Source organism: Esox lucius, chromosome 1 (assembly GCF_011004845.1).
Source record: "Esox lucius isolate fEsoLuc1 chromosome 1, fEsoLuc1.pri, whole genome shotgun sequence".
NCBI lineage: Eukaryota > Metazoa > Chordata > Actinopteri > Esociformes > Esocidae > Esox > Esox lucius.
The window spans coordinates 13,544,463-13,556,488 of NC_047569.1; the positions used below are offsets into that span (position 1 = coordinate 13,544,463).

General features: G+C 45.0%; 1 protein-coding gene across 3 annotated transcripts in view; it reads right to left on the reverse strand.

Moving 5' to 3' along the window:
• LOC105023576 (von Willebrand factor A domain-containing protein 5A-like) overlaps positions 1-11,788 on the reverse strand; it is a 33,818-nt gene extending 22,030 nt beyond the window's left edge. For 2 of the 3 annotated variants that reach the window (XM_020050183.3, XM_034291790.1), the window contains exons 1-3: positions 11,479-11,571; positions 745-795; positions 232-434 (exon numbers count right to left, since the gene is read on the reverse strand). In XM_020050183.3, coding sequence (XP_019905742.3) covers positions 232-434; positions 745-787 — 246 coding nt within the window. In that variant the 5' untranslated portion in view covers positions 788-795; positions 11,479-11,571. Of the gene's footprint in view, positions 1-231; positions 435-744; positions 796-11,478; positions 11,572-11,737 lie in introns of those variants that run through there. The other variant, XM_034291791.1, reaches the window with a different exon arrangement.
• Between the last annotated feature and the right edge of the window lie 238 nt (positions 11,789-12,026).

A 12,026-nucleotide genomic window follows, 5' to 3' on the forward strand; every position in this document is an offset into this window, starting at 1 on the left:
CTACAAGTGCACCTGTTGTCACTTTCATTTGGACCAAAACAGGTGACACTGATTCACAATCGCTTATGCTTCCTAAATGGGCATATTGATATCCCTTAAGTTTAATTGACTTGGTGTTATAATGTGATGATTACATGTTCCCCTATTTTTTTTTGAGCAGTGTATTTTAGAACATTATTAATGAAAGATAATATTAACAGTTGCATATGCTGACTTGTAATTTCCCCTCACCTTCTGTTTCTCCTGAACTTCACCCACCACCTCAGTCTGTCCAATCTTGGCGCTGAACCTACAGACAGCAGCCTCTCCTGGTAAAGGGAAAACAAAGACGGCCTCCAGAGGGCTCTCCTCCTGGTTCTCATACTGCAGAATGGAGCTCACAGTGGCCACATGCCCCTGCACACTCACATCCACAGCAATGCCCTTCAGAGGCACTGAGATGGAAAAGAGAACTGGGGTCAGAGACTAGATATGACAATGTTTGCTCTCCACAGCAAAATGTACAAAGTAGGCTTCACCAGACGGATAAGGGTGAAAAACAAACATTTATGAATAAATAAATAAAATTCCCCATTTCATTCACAGCTCATTTCACCAAAGGTAGTTATTTAAAATCTACTTCACATATTTGGTAATGTTTAGAAAAATCTACTTAGACAAATCTTAACAATAAATCTGAGTTTTTGTCTGAGGGAATAAATACACAGGCATGCGAGTTAAATCATTTCTGCTTTCAAACAGTACCTGGTTCCTTCTGTAGAGTTACTAATCCGCAGTGGTTCTCCATTTTGGAACCTGTTTGGTGAAGTCAGGAGTCATATTATTGTCCTCTTACTAGGAAACAATCCTGCTATTTTACAGAACTTCAAAGATGTTCATTTGAGTGTAGCATAACACTAAACAGTCGACAATTATAATGTTAGGCATAGATTATTACTACAGACAATAGGTTGAGAGCTGGCCCAATATGAAATGGCTGCTGATCCAGCGTTCCCCTGCCCTTTACTTCTATACTAGACTATAGACCCAGAAGGTTCTGCACACATACAGCTCTGGAAGAAATTAAGAAACCTTTCCAAAATAGTCGAAAAGGAAGGTTTTGAGTGAGAAACAAAGGGGTTAAAATTAAAAGACCACTGCAAATTGAACGCTTCTGTTCCTCACTCAAAACTTTCCTTATCAACTCTTTTGGAAATGTTTCCTTTTCAACCGCAATCATTTTTTAACACACATATTCAGTGTCTCAACCTCAGAAATCCAGCTAATTTCTTTCTCTCTCTCTCACACACACACAGTTCTGAACTCAGTCACATACTATAACTTGGGACACTGTTTTCATGAATATATTAACTGGTTCAAAATTTTGAACATCGCTATTATTTTTTACAAAAAGTACATTTTGTGTTGTTCAACATTGAAAAGGACCACAATTTTATGAATATCATCATCATCATCTTCCGCTTATCCGGGGCTGGGTCGCGGGGGCAGCAGTCTAAGCAGAGATGCCCAGACTTCCCTCTCCCTAAACACTTCCTCCAGCTCTTCCGGGGGGACACCGAGGCGTTCCCAGGCCAGCCGGGAGACATAGTCCCTCCAGCGTGTCCTAGGTCTTCCCCGGGGTCTCCTCCCGGTGGGATGGGACCGGAACACCTTCCCAGGAAGGCGTTCCGGAGGCATCCGAAACAGATGCCCAAGCCACCTCAGCTGACCCCTCTCGATGTGGAGGAGCAGCGGTTCTACTCTGAGCTCCTCCCGGGTGACCGAGCTTCTCACCCTCTCTCTAAGGCAGAGGTGTCAAACCGGTTCCACGGAGGGCCGAGTGTCTGCAGGTTTTTGCTCTCTCCTTGTACTTGATTGGTTAATTAGGTCACTGATTGGTTAGTTTCTACCCCCACCTGGTTGTGTAGGTATGAACTAGGAACCAATTTATAGGAAAAACCAAAAACCTGCAGACACTCGGCCCTTTGTGGAACCGGTTTGACACCTGTGCTCTAAGGGATCGCCCAGCCACCCTGCGGAGAAAGCTCATTTCGGCCGCCTGTATCTGGGATCTTGTCCTTTCGGTCATGACCCAAAGCTCATGACCATAGGTGAGAGTAGGAACGTAGATTGACCGGTAAATCTTTCTTCACCACGACAGACCGATACATCGACCGCATTACTGCAGAAGCTGCACCGATCCGTCTGTCAATCTCCCGTTCCATCCTTCCCACACTCGTGAACAAGACCCCTAGATACTTAAACTCCTCCACTTGAGGCAGGCACTCTTCACCAACCTGAAGTGGGCAAGCCACCCTTTTCCGATTGAGGACCATGGCCTCGGATTTGGAGGTACTGATTCTCATCCCCACTGCATCACACTCGGCTGCAAACCGTCCCAGTGCATGCTGAAGGTCCTGGTTTGAAGGGGCCAACATGACAACATCATCCGCAAAAAGCAGAGACGAAATCGTGTGGTCCCCAAACCTGACACCCTCCGGCCCCTGGCTGCGCCTAGAAAGTCTGTCCATAAAAATTACGAACAGAACCGGCGACAAAGGGCAGCTCTGCCGGAGTCCAACATGCACTGGGAACAAGTCTGACTTACTGCCGGCAATGCGGACCAAGCTCTTGCTTCGGTCGTACAGGGACCTGACAGCCCTTAGCAAAGGATCCTGGACCCCATATTCCCGAAGCACTCTCCACAGGATACTGCGAGGGACACAGTTGAATGCCTTCTCCAAATCCACAAAACACATGTGGATTGGTTGGGCAAACTCCCATGAACCCTCCAGCACCCCCGTAGAGGGTATAGAGCTGGTCCAGTGTTCCAAGGCCCGAACGAAAACCACAATGTTCCTCCTGAATCCGAGGTTCTACTATCGGCCGTATTCTCCTCTCCAGAACCCTGGCATAGACTTTCCCGGGGAGGCTGAGAAGTGTGATCCCCCTATAGTTGGAACACACCCTCCGGTCCCCCTTCTTAAAAAGAGGGACCACCACCCCGGTCTGCCATCCCAGAGGCACTGTCCCCGACCGCCACGCGATGTTGCACAGGCGTGTCAACCAAGACAGCCCCACAACATCCAGAGACTTGAGGTACACTTGAGTTTCTTGACTACCTCAGTGACTTCAGCCCAGGTGATGGACGAGTCCACCTCTGAGCCCTCTGCCTCCTCAATGGAAGGCGTGACGGCGGGATTGAGGAGATCCTCGAAGTACTCCTTCCACCGCCTGACAACATCCCCAGTTGAGGTCAACAGCTGCCCACTTCCACTGTAAACAGCGTTGGTAGGGCACTGTTTCCCTCTCCTGAGGCGCTGGACGGTTTGCCAGAATCTCGGTTTTGCCAGTTTGGCCAGTCGATTGTTCTCATCATTAAGGGGGTTTTGAACCGCTCTTAGTCTGACCTGTCGCCTAGGACCTGTTTGCCTTGGGAGACCCTACCAGGGGCATATAGCCCCAGACAACATAGCTCCTAGGGTCACTCGGGTACCCAAACCCCTCCACCACGTTAAGGTATGCAAACCGGGTATACTCGTAGACTCTGCCCTGAAAGGCAAACCGGAAAAAATTCCTGTGTCTGCGAAAGATCGGGACATGGAAGTAAGCATCCTTGAGGTCTATGCTCGAACAGAAATCTCCCGGCAGAAAGGCTTCTAGCAGGTGACTGGTGGTGAGCATACGGAACGGTCGTTTGGCTACATGCCCATTCAGATTGCGCAAATCCAAGATTGCCCTCACTCCTCCCATTCTCTTGGGAACCAGGAAGTAACTGGAGTAAAAGCCGTCCTGTTTGAGATCCTCTGGGACCTTGGAGATCGCTCGTTTGCTCAACCTCTGACAGTAGAGCAGATGACATCACCGTCTCCACTATCCCGGAGAAGGGGGGTGGAGCTGAGCAAAACTGAACCAGATAACCCAGTCTGATTGTTCGATTGAGCCAGACTGACATGGTACAGTGATGCCGCCACTCCCAATAACGCTCTGAAGGAGGAAGAGCATGAAGTTGGGGGGCGTTTACACAAGAGGAGGAGCAGGAGCCACGGCAGTTGGAGGAGGAGGATGGAGCGGACCAGGAAACCTCGGCGAAGGCTTTAAAACCACGGACCTCAGGCGCAGGGGAGTCCACCGGTTTGACACGTTCTGCCCTGGAGCTGAAGGACATGTCAGAAGGTTCCTTTGGCGTCGCTAGGGGCAGCTGAATACGTAGCGCTGCTCTCTCAATCATGCCCGCAAACTCCACACGGAGAGGGCGTGGGCAGAAAGAAGACACAGAAGAGAGGTCGTCATCCAGTTCTCCCCGGGGAGAGGGAGAAGCACAAGACCCACCACTACAACCCACGTGGGAAGGTCTTTCTGAGTCAGGGGAGTCCTGCGTCGTCGCAGCTGGAACCCAACATGGCGGAGACGTCGACTTCCTGTTCGAAGAAGTTTGCCCTCTCTACACGTGTGAGTCGGTGACAGCATCGCGAGCGTGAGCCAGTCCTAGGCAGGAAACACACGAACGGTGAGGGTCCTGATCCGGTGACAGGTCGGCGCAACGGCAAGCAGCTGCGAAAAATGTCTTCATAATACAGTGAGACGTCGAATTAAAAACGCAGACGACAAAAATTCTCAGGCTGAAGCAAAATAAATAAGTAATCAGTAGACACTCAACAAACGTTTGCTGAATAAAAAGGGAGGGCGTTCTCTGGGCTCAAAGGTCCTATATAGGGGCAGACGAGCCCTGATTGGCTGTCGCATCTTGCAGAATGAGTTTTCAGTAAAGCCACAGACACAGCCAGGATAAACCACTAGGAGCTAAAGCCCCTCTAGGGGGCGGAGCTCCACGACATATAACTAACAGCGTTTTCCGTGGATGGGTAGAACTCCGGTGCCAGTCGATGAAATGAACGAAACAACCGTTCAATTGAACGATAAACCTGACCGAATCAGTCGTTCACAAGTCCTTTTTTACTTAGGCAAAGCCTGCGACTCCATGCTTGTTTTCATCTGTTTTTTTCATCAGTAAACTACTAACTATATTAATTATAGTCTGCGTTCAATTATCAGTTATAAACATCTTTATGAAGTTCCTGCATTGATCTACTTTGGACATATTTTTATATTCATTTCCATTTTAGTTAAAAAGTTATATTATGTTGTAACACAGGTCTTTTGAGAATAATTTTCTGCTCCCCATGGTTCTGTATCTAGCCTGCTCAGTGCATCCACGTGAGCGCTAACAAACACATTGACTATTTGACTCATTGACTATGAGGGCTGTAATCTCCTCAGTAGTCCCTGAATAAAATATTAATGTGAGGATGAGCGGCAGAAGGTTGTATGGAGACTATAGCCATAATCATATGATCAATCAAATGTATTTATAAAGCCCTTTTTACAAGAGCAGTTGTCACAAAGTGCTTTACAGAGACACCCAGCCTTAAACCCAAAGGTGCCAACAACAGTAGTGTTGAATTTCAGTGGCTTAGGAAAAACTCCCTAAGAAGGCTGAATTTTAGGAAGAAACCTAGAGAGGACCCAGGCTCAGAGGGGTGACCAGTCCTCTTCTGGCTGTGCTGGGTGAGTCCATTTGGAATAATTTATACATTTCTCTAGGCTAAATCCAGAGTCTATTTAAATTTAAACTAGGTCAAAAGTATGACCAGATGGACAAGGACAGGGACAGCAACGGGCCCCCCAAACCAGGTACTCCGCAGGTGTGGAGCAGGACCTCATGTCCTCCTAAAGTTTAAAACTGGAGGAGACTGGGAAAAGTCGGAAAGTGCGTTCCTCATACCAACAACGATTTGTAGTGGAGAAGGAGAACTTAGTGGGGAAGGAGAACTGACCCAATCCCCCAGCACAATAGTATAGCAGCGTAAGACCTTGGAACTGAGACGGGGGGGACCCGGCGACACTGTGGCCCTACCCGGGGGAGGCCCCGGACAGGGCCCAACAGGCACGAAATCAATCCACCCACATTGCCAGGCATCAACCAAAGGGACACCAACCAACCGCAACCACCCTTAATGAGGGCAGAGTATTGCCAGCAGAGTACAGCCCAATTGCACAAGTGTGCAACAGAGAGACAAAAATCCAATGACTCTTCCCCCGAAAGGCATTGGAGGGAGGGCATCCCAGTGGCGACGAGAGCCCACCTGGCAAGACAGCAAGGGTGGACAGTATCAAGCCTACTGGTCACCTTCCCGCCCCTGGGCCAGGCTACACCTAATTATAAACCGTGCTGTAGGGATTAGTTTTTAGTAGATACTTGAAAGTTTGCACTGAGTTTGCATTTCTAACCTTAATTGGCAGATCATTCCACAGTAGTGGAGAAAACGCCCTGCCTCCAGCTATTTGTTTAGAAATTCTAGGTACAATTAAAAGGCCTGCATCTTGCAATCGTAGGTTACGTGTAGGTATGTATGGCTGGATCACTTCAGCAAGGTAAGTAGGAGCAAGTCCATGTATTGATTTATAGGTTAACAGTAAAACCTTAAAATTAGCCCTAACCCTAACAGGCAGCCAGTGTAAGGACGCTAGGACAGGAGTAATGTGTTCAATTTATTTTGTTTTAGTTAGGATTTTAGCAGCCGTGTGCAGCACTAATTGAAGTTTATTTATTAATTTTTCTGGGTAACCAGTAAGATTAGCATTGCAGTAATCTAGTCTAGAAGTAACAAAAGCATGGATAAATTTTTCTGCATCAGTTTTTGATAGAAAGTTTCTAATTTTTGCAATGCTCCTGTCAAAGACTCCTGTCAATGTTCCTAGATAAAAGAAGAGCACCACTCCAGTTAGGATGGAGTCCGTCGCTCCTCAGCAGATCAGGCCTGGTCCTATTTCTGGGATAGTCCCAAAAAGAGAGCCAGTTATCAACAAACTCTACTTCCTGCGACGGGCAGAACTCAGTTTTCAGCCAGCGATTGAGTTGCGCAAGTCTGCTGTAGAGCTCGTCACTACCCCTAGCTGGGAGGGGGCCAGAGACAATTACTCAATGCCGACACATCTTTCTAGCAAGTTTACACGCTGTTGCTATGTTCTGCTTCGTAACCTCTGACTGTTTCATCCTAACGTCGTTGGTGCCAACGTGAATAACAATATCTCTGTACTCTCTATACTTGCTAGTTTTAGACTTCGCTAGCACCAGCCCCAGATTTGTCGGTGGCTCTGCCCCCCTGTAAACAATGTACGATCACCGGCTGATTCTTTAGTCTAATACTGCGTGTAATGGAATCGCTGATGACTAAAGTTTTTAGTTTTTCAAGGCCACCGGTAGAACATGCCTGCTGATCATTCCCCTCCGAAGACGGCTCGGGCCTTGACTCCGACTCCAGTGGGGAAAACCTGTTGAAAGTCTTAGTTGGATTTAGCAACGATTCAGGTTTAACTGGTCGACGGCATTTCTTCCCAGTGACCAAGAGAAAGTTCTTGCCCGGCTGCAGGAGCTGTACCGGGGGGCTAACTAAACTATCGTTTCTTCTTGGTGGCACTGATGCAGTTTTTTCTAAAAAGTTTGGCAAGTAGGTAACAGCAGGCAGCGTACAGCACGTCAACAATCCCACAATGCAATGCAAATAGTCTAGGTGGCAGAGTATGTTGTCTCCTGTTAGGTACTACCTATGCACCCTCGATAAAAGAGGCGGATCAAGTACACATCAGGGCATTTTAGGCGTTGTTGGTAACTTGCGTTCTTTGGATTGGAACCATACTTGGGCAATGAAAGATGACATTTGTATATGTCTTTTTTTTTTAAGTGAAAATCAACTGCAATTCTAAAAAAGCTGTCCCTCTCTACCGGTACACTGTGATTACTTTACTAGCTAACGTTAACTAGCCTCTCCACTCCACTGAATAATGTTAGCTAACTGATTAGAAAAGTTTGAGCAAATTTATAAATTAGATGTTTCTTAAATAAAATATTTCAGTGACTACAATGCCCATTTCTCGTAAAAAAAAAATTCTAATGCTGATTTACAGGTACCGTTTACCTGAAATAAGAAAAGTTAAAACGTATTACAGTTGTGGAGTTTTTCCTTCTCTCCTGACATCTTGAAATGACTTCTGGGATATCAGATGCGTTCTCGCTGAACAAGTCACCAACCCATGCATCCTCGATAAAAGAGGCAGATCAAGTACACATCAGGGCATTTTAGGCGTTGTTAACTTACGTTCTTTGGATTGGAACCATACTTGGGTCATGAAAGATGATGTCAAACGAGTTAGAAGAACACAAGTACGGACAAAAATGCGGATTGGAAAACGGCCACTGGTTCTTTTGGTGGAAACGCGGCAAGTTCCTGGAAAAGTTCCTAGATCCTGGGTATTGTTCCTGCGGTGGAAACACGGCTATTGTGATTTAAAAAGGATCCAAACAACTATGTGATAATAAATGGCTTCATATGATCACTATCCTTAAATAAGAGCCAGTTTTTGCATGATCAGTCATATTTTCAAAATCAATGCAAACATTTTACAATCTGCCAGAGTATGCAAACGTATGAGCACAATTGTGTATATTTCAATGGTGGCCTATAGTTTGAAAAAGAAAATCTGAGTTTGTGCTGCTAGCATGTTATCCTGCTGCTACAAGAACTGTAATGAAGCCTCTAATGGCCATCACTAGTCCCAGGTAAGATGGCGGAGCTACTGACACGGCAGATAGAACTATATGTCCCATCTATGCTCGGAACATTATTTCGATGGAGCCAGTGCGAATGTCGAACAGAGCGGAAGAGTCTGTCCTACACAGAGCATCCCATCGTACCTGAGACTCCCCAATACATTCTGTTTGATCTGATGTTGCGCTCTTGAACAGACCAGGGGCCTGTTGCACAAAACCAGGATAAGGGATTAAGTTGGGATATCCAAGTTGGGATATCCAAGTTATCCTGGATTAATTTAGCTTTGACTTGGTTGCACAAAAGCAGGCTGAATTAAACCCAGCCAAGTAACCATGGAGATTTATTCTTTGCAGCTAGCCTGCTCCAGAGCAGGCTAACAGCCAGGCTAAGATTAATCCTGGAGTCTTGTGTTAAATCAGCTGCCGCTCTGATCCGAAATAAACGTCTTTAACAGTCGTTCCATTGTCTTCTGAATGTGTTCTGCTTTATTGTTATTAAAACGCATTACTTGTCACTATTGCTGTGATGAGTTTGATTTAAATCCTACTATTGCAGTTTAGATGGTTTGAAATGGTTGATGAATTTGCAACAGGGATTTCAGTTAAGTCAGTGATGAGGGCAATATATGAAGTCCCATTCACCTGTGTTTCTCCCTGCACCATGGCATGCCCATTTCTGAATGACGTTTTGGATGAAGAAGCGCTGATATTTAGACGTGCTTTCAAACGTGAGAGGGTGTTTCGGGACAGATCAGACCCTTTAGCTTTTCCCGACGAGTACCTGCATGAGAGGTATGGATTTACTGGAGATGGAATCCGTTATTGTGTGGCACTGCAATTTTTTAGAAGCGGCATGTTTTTATATGCCGTGGGACATGCCGAAATTCTAAATAAAGGCACTATTTGCCGTTGTGTCAGAAGTGTGTTTGGCACTGAAATCCTTGGCACACATCTTTATTACCTTCGCTGGCCACAGAAGAATGTGCTTCATCAAAGAGATTTCTACAAGATTGCAGGTAACATGAATTACAGATTACAAAAATGTGTTACATTACAACAGTCACAGGATATACTCAGACTATTTTGTGTTACAGCTTTCCCTAATGTCATTGGTGCGCTGGACTGCACACAGATCCGCATTAAACGCCCCTCAGGGGCCCACGAGGGAGATGATATCAACATAAAATCTTTCCACAGTATCAATGTTCAGGTAAAAATTATTTAGTTACTGTCAACTAGCCCAAATGTATTCTGTGCATGACATGTATACTGAATAGGAAACATTGCATTGTTTCAGATGATCTGTGATGCTGCCTGCATCATTACCAATGTGGAGGCAAAGTGGCCTGGGTCCGTCCATGACTCCCGAGTTTTTAGGTCCAGTACCATTTCCCAGCGACTATCACAAGGTAGGCCACACACATTTCACTGATAAACACAATTGCGTCAAAGGTTTTACTTGTGTAGTTGTAATGATTACATTTTGTATTCTCAGGTGAATTATCTGGCGTTCTGCTGGGAGACAAGGGTTATGCCTGTGAGACATACCTTCTCACTCCCCTTGCAGACCCTCAGACAGCAGCACAGCAAGGATACAATCTTGCCCATGCAAGAACAAGGGCCTGAATTGAGATGGCATTTGGCCTTCTCAAGTCACAATTTCAGTGTCTCCACCACCTGAGGGTCACCCCAGACAGGGCCTGTGACATTACTGTAGCCTGCACGGTCCAACACAATATTGCCTGTCTGAGAAAGGAAAGGGGTCCAGCAGTGGCACCGGAGATTGAGTGGGACAATGCAGCTATATTCCCAGATGACATTAATGGCAGGCTGGTCAGAGACCAATACATTCATTATTTCAGATGAGTGATTTCATTGTCTTGTCCTTCTCCAATAAAGGATTGTTTGTGTTACTCCTAAATTATGCCTAATGTTTTATTCGATATTATAGTAGCTTACTTTGGTTTCATAACCTCAATTTTCTTCTCACCTCACTGAACTAATAACTTTGCATAGTGTAGTGTACATTAATTGTAGGAAGATATTTAGACTTAGACATAGCTTCTAGAAATTTGTGCACATGGTTGTAAAACATTCTCGCATGAGAGTTTTATATTGTGCTTTACATGTAAGGCTACCTACAGTACAACCAGCACATTTAGCACACAACGAGATACAGCACTGAAACCGACACATAAAACAAGCATATTAAAAGCAATTAAAACAGTGTCCAACTTTTCTAGAAAGTAGATATTTTTAAATCCTTCCGCATTCAGTCGGTCCGCTATTGTCTGCCATGCTTTTTCTCTCAGTTCAATAACAGCCGGCGTATTTCCCTTTCTGCATATTATATGCTTTACCTCCTCATAACTTTCCATAATTAGTTGCTGCTCCTCGGGTGAAAAATATGCCGCACGCATCTTCTCCATCTCTGAATCAGTAAATCTGTGATCGATACCGTGGTCTATTTAAGAACGACGTGGACGTGCACTTATCCCGACTTTCTACACCTGGCTTGACATAGCTTCACCTTCTCATCCTGGCTCGGCAAACGTGCAACCGATTAAGCCGCGATGAGCGGATCACGCTAAGTCAAGCTGCGCTTTTTCAGTTATCCTGGATTTCTTCATTCTACTTTTGTGCAACAGGCCCCCGGTCTAAAACTTCCTTGCTCAGCTCATACTGTAATTGTACTGCCTGATAAACCAGCCCTTAAACAATAAGGATCATTACATTTTAATATTGGATTATTGTCTTTTGGTCAATAACAATTACTCAGAAAAAGGTATTTAACTTAGTTTGATTATACAGACTTTTCTCTGGAATATAAAAAAGGAATGTTTCAATTGGTTAATACACTAAAAACGAAGAATTCTGTAACATACTACCTTAAAATCTGTGTTAATTGTTGTTTTGACTGCTTCACTCGTGCTAGTGATGACCCAAAATCGTACGGTTTCAGATTCACTTTCGCAAAGCCTATTTCTGCCTTGTTTATAAACGCAGACGCTGTGGGTGTACATATTTCAATGGGCGTGATTTATACTGAGTTCAGTGTAGCAAATTACCGTTATTATAGCAGCAACATAGCATACCTAATGTAAGACTACAATTCCCTAAAGTAAACTTCTCCACGTAATTTCTAACCTTAACTAACGTTGCCCAGCGATATCATTCCGAGATCCTTGCTGTTGTGTTGAAACTCCCGTCCTCTTTCTATGCTAGTCATTGTCAGTTGCAAGTTAGCAGTGCAGTAACAAATACATTGTTTTGTTTTACTTATAGAAATATTACTAATAGTTAGCTTAGTTGGTCGACGTTACTGTCAATTTCAGACCAATTTTTATAGATGAGCATTAAAAGGGTAGAAGATCACTACAAATATGAGACAGATCAGCAGCTTGTTTAAAAAACACTTCCGGTCACGAAAATTAGG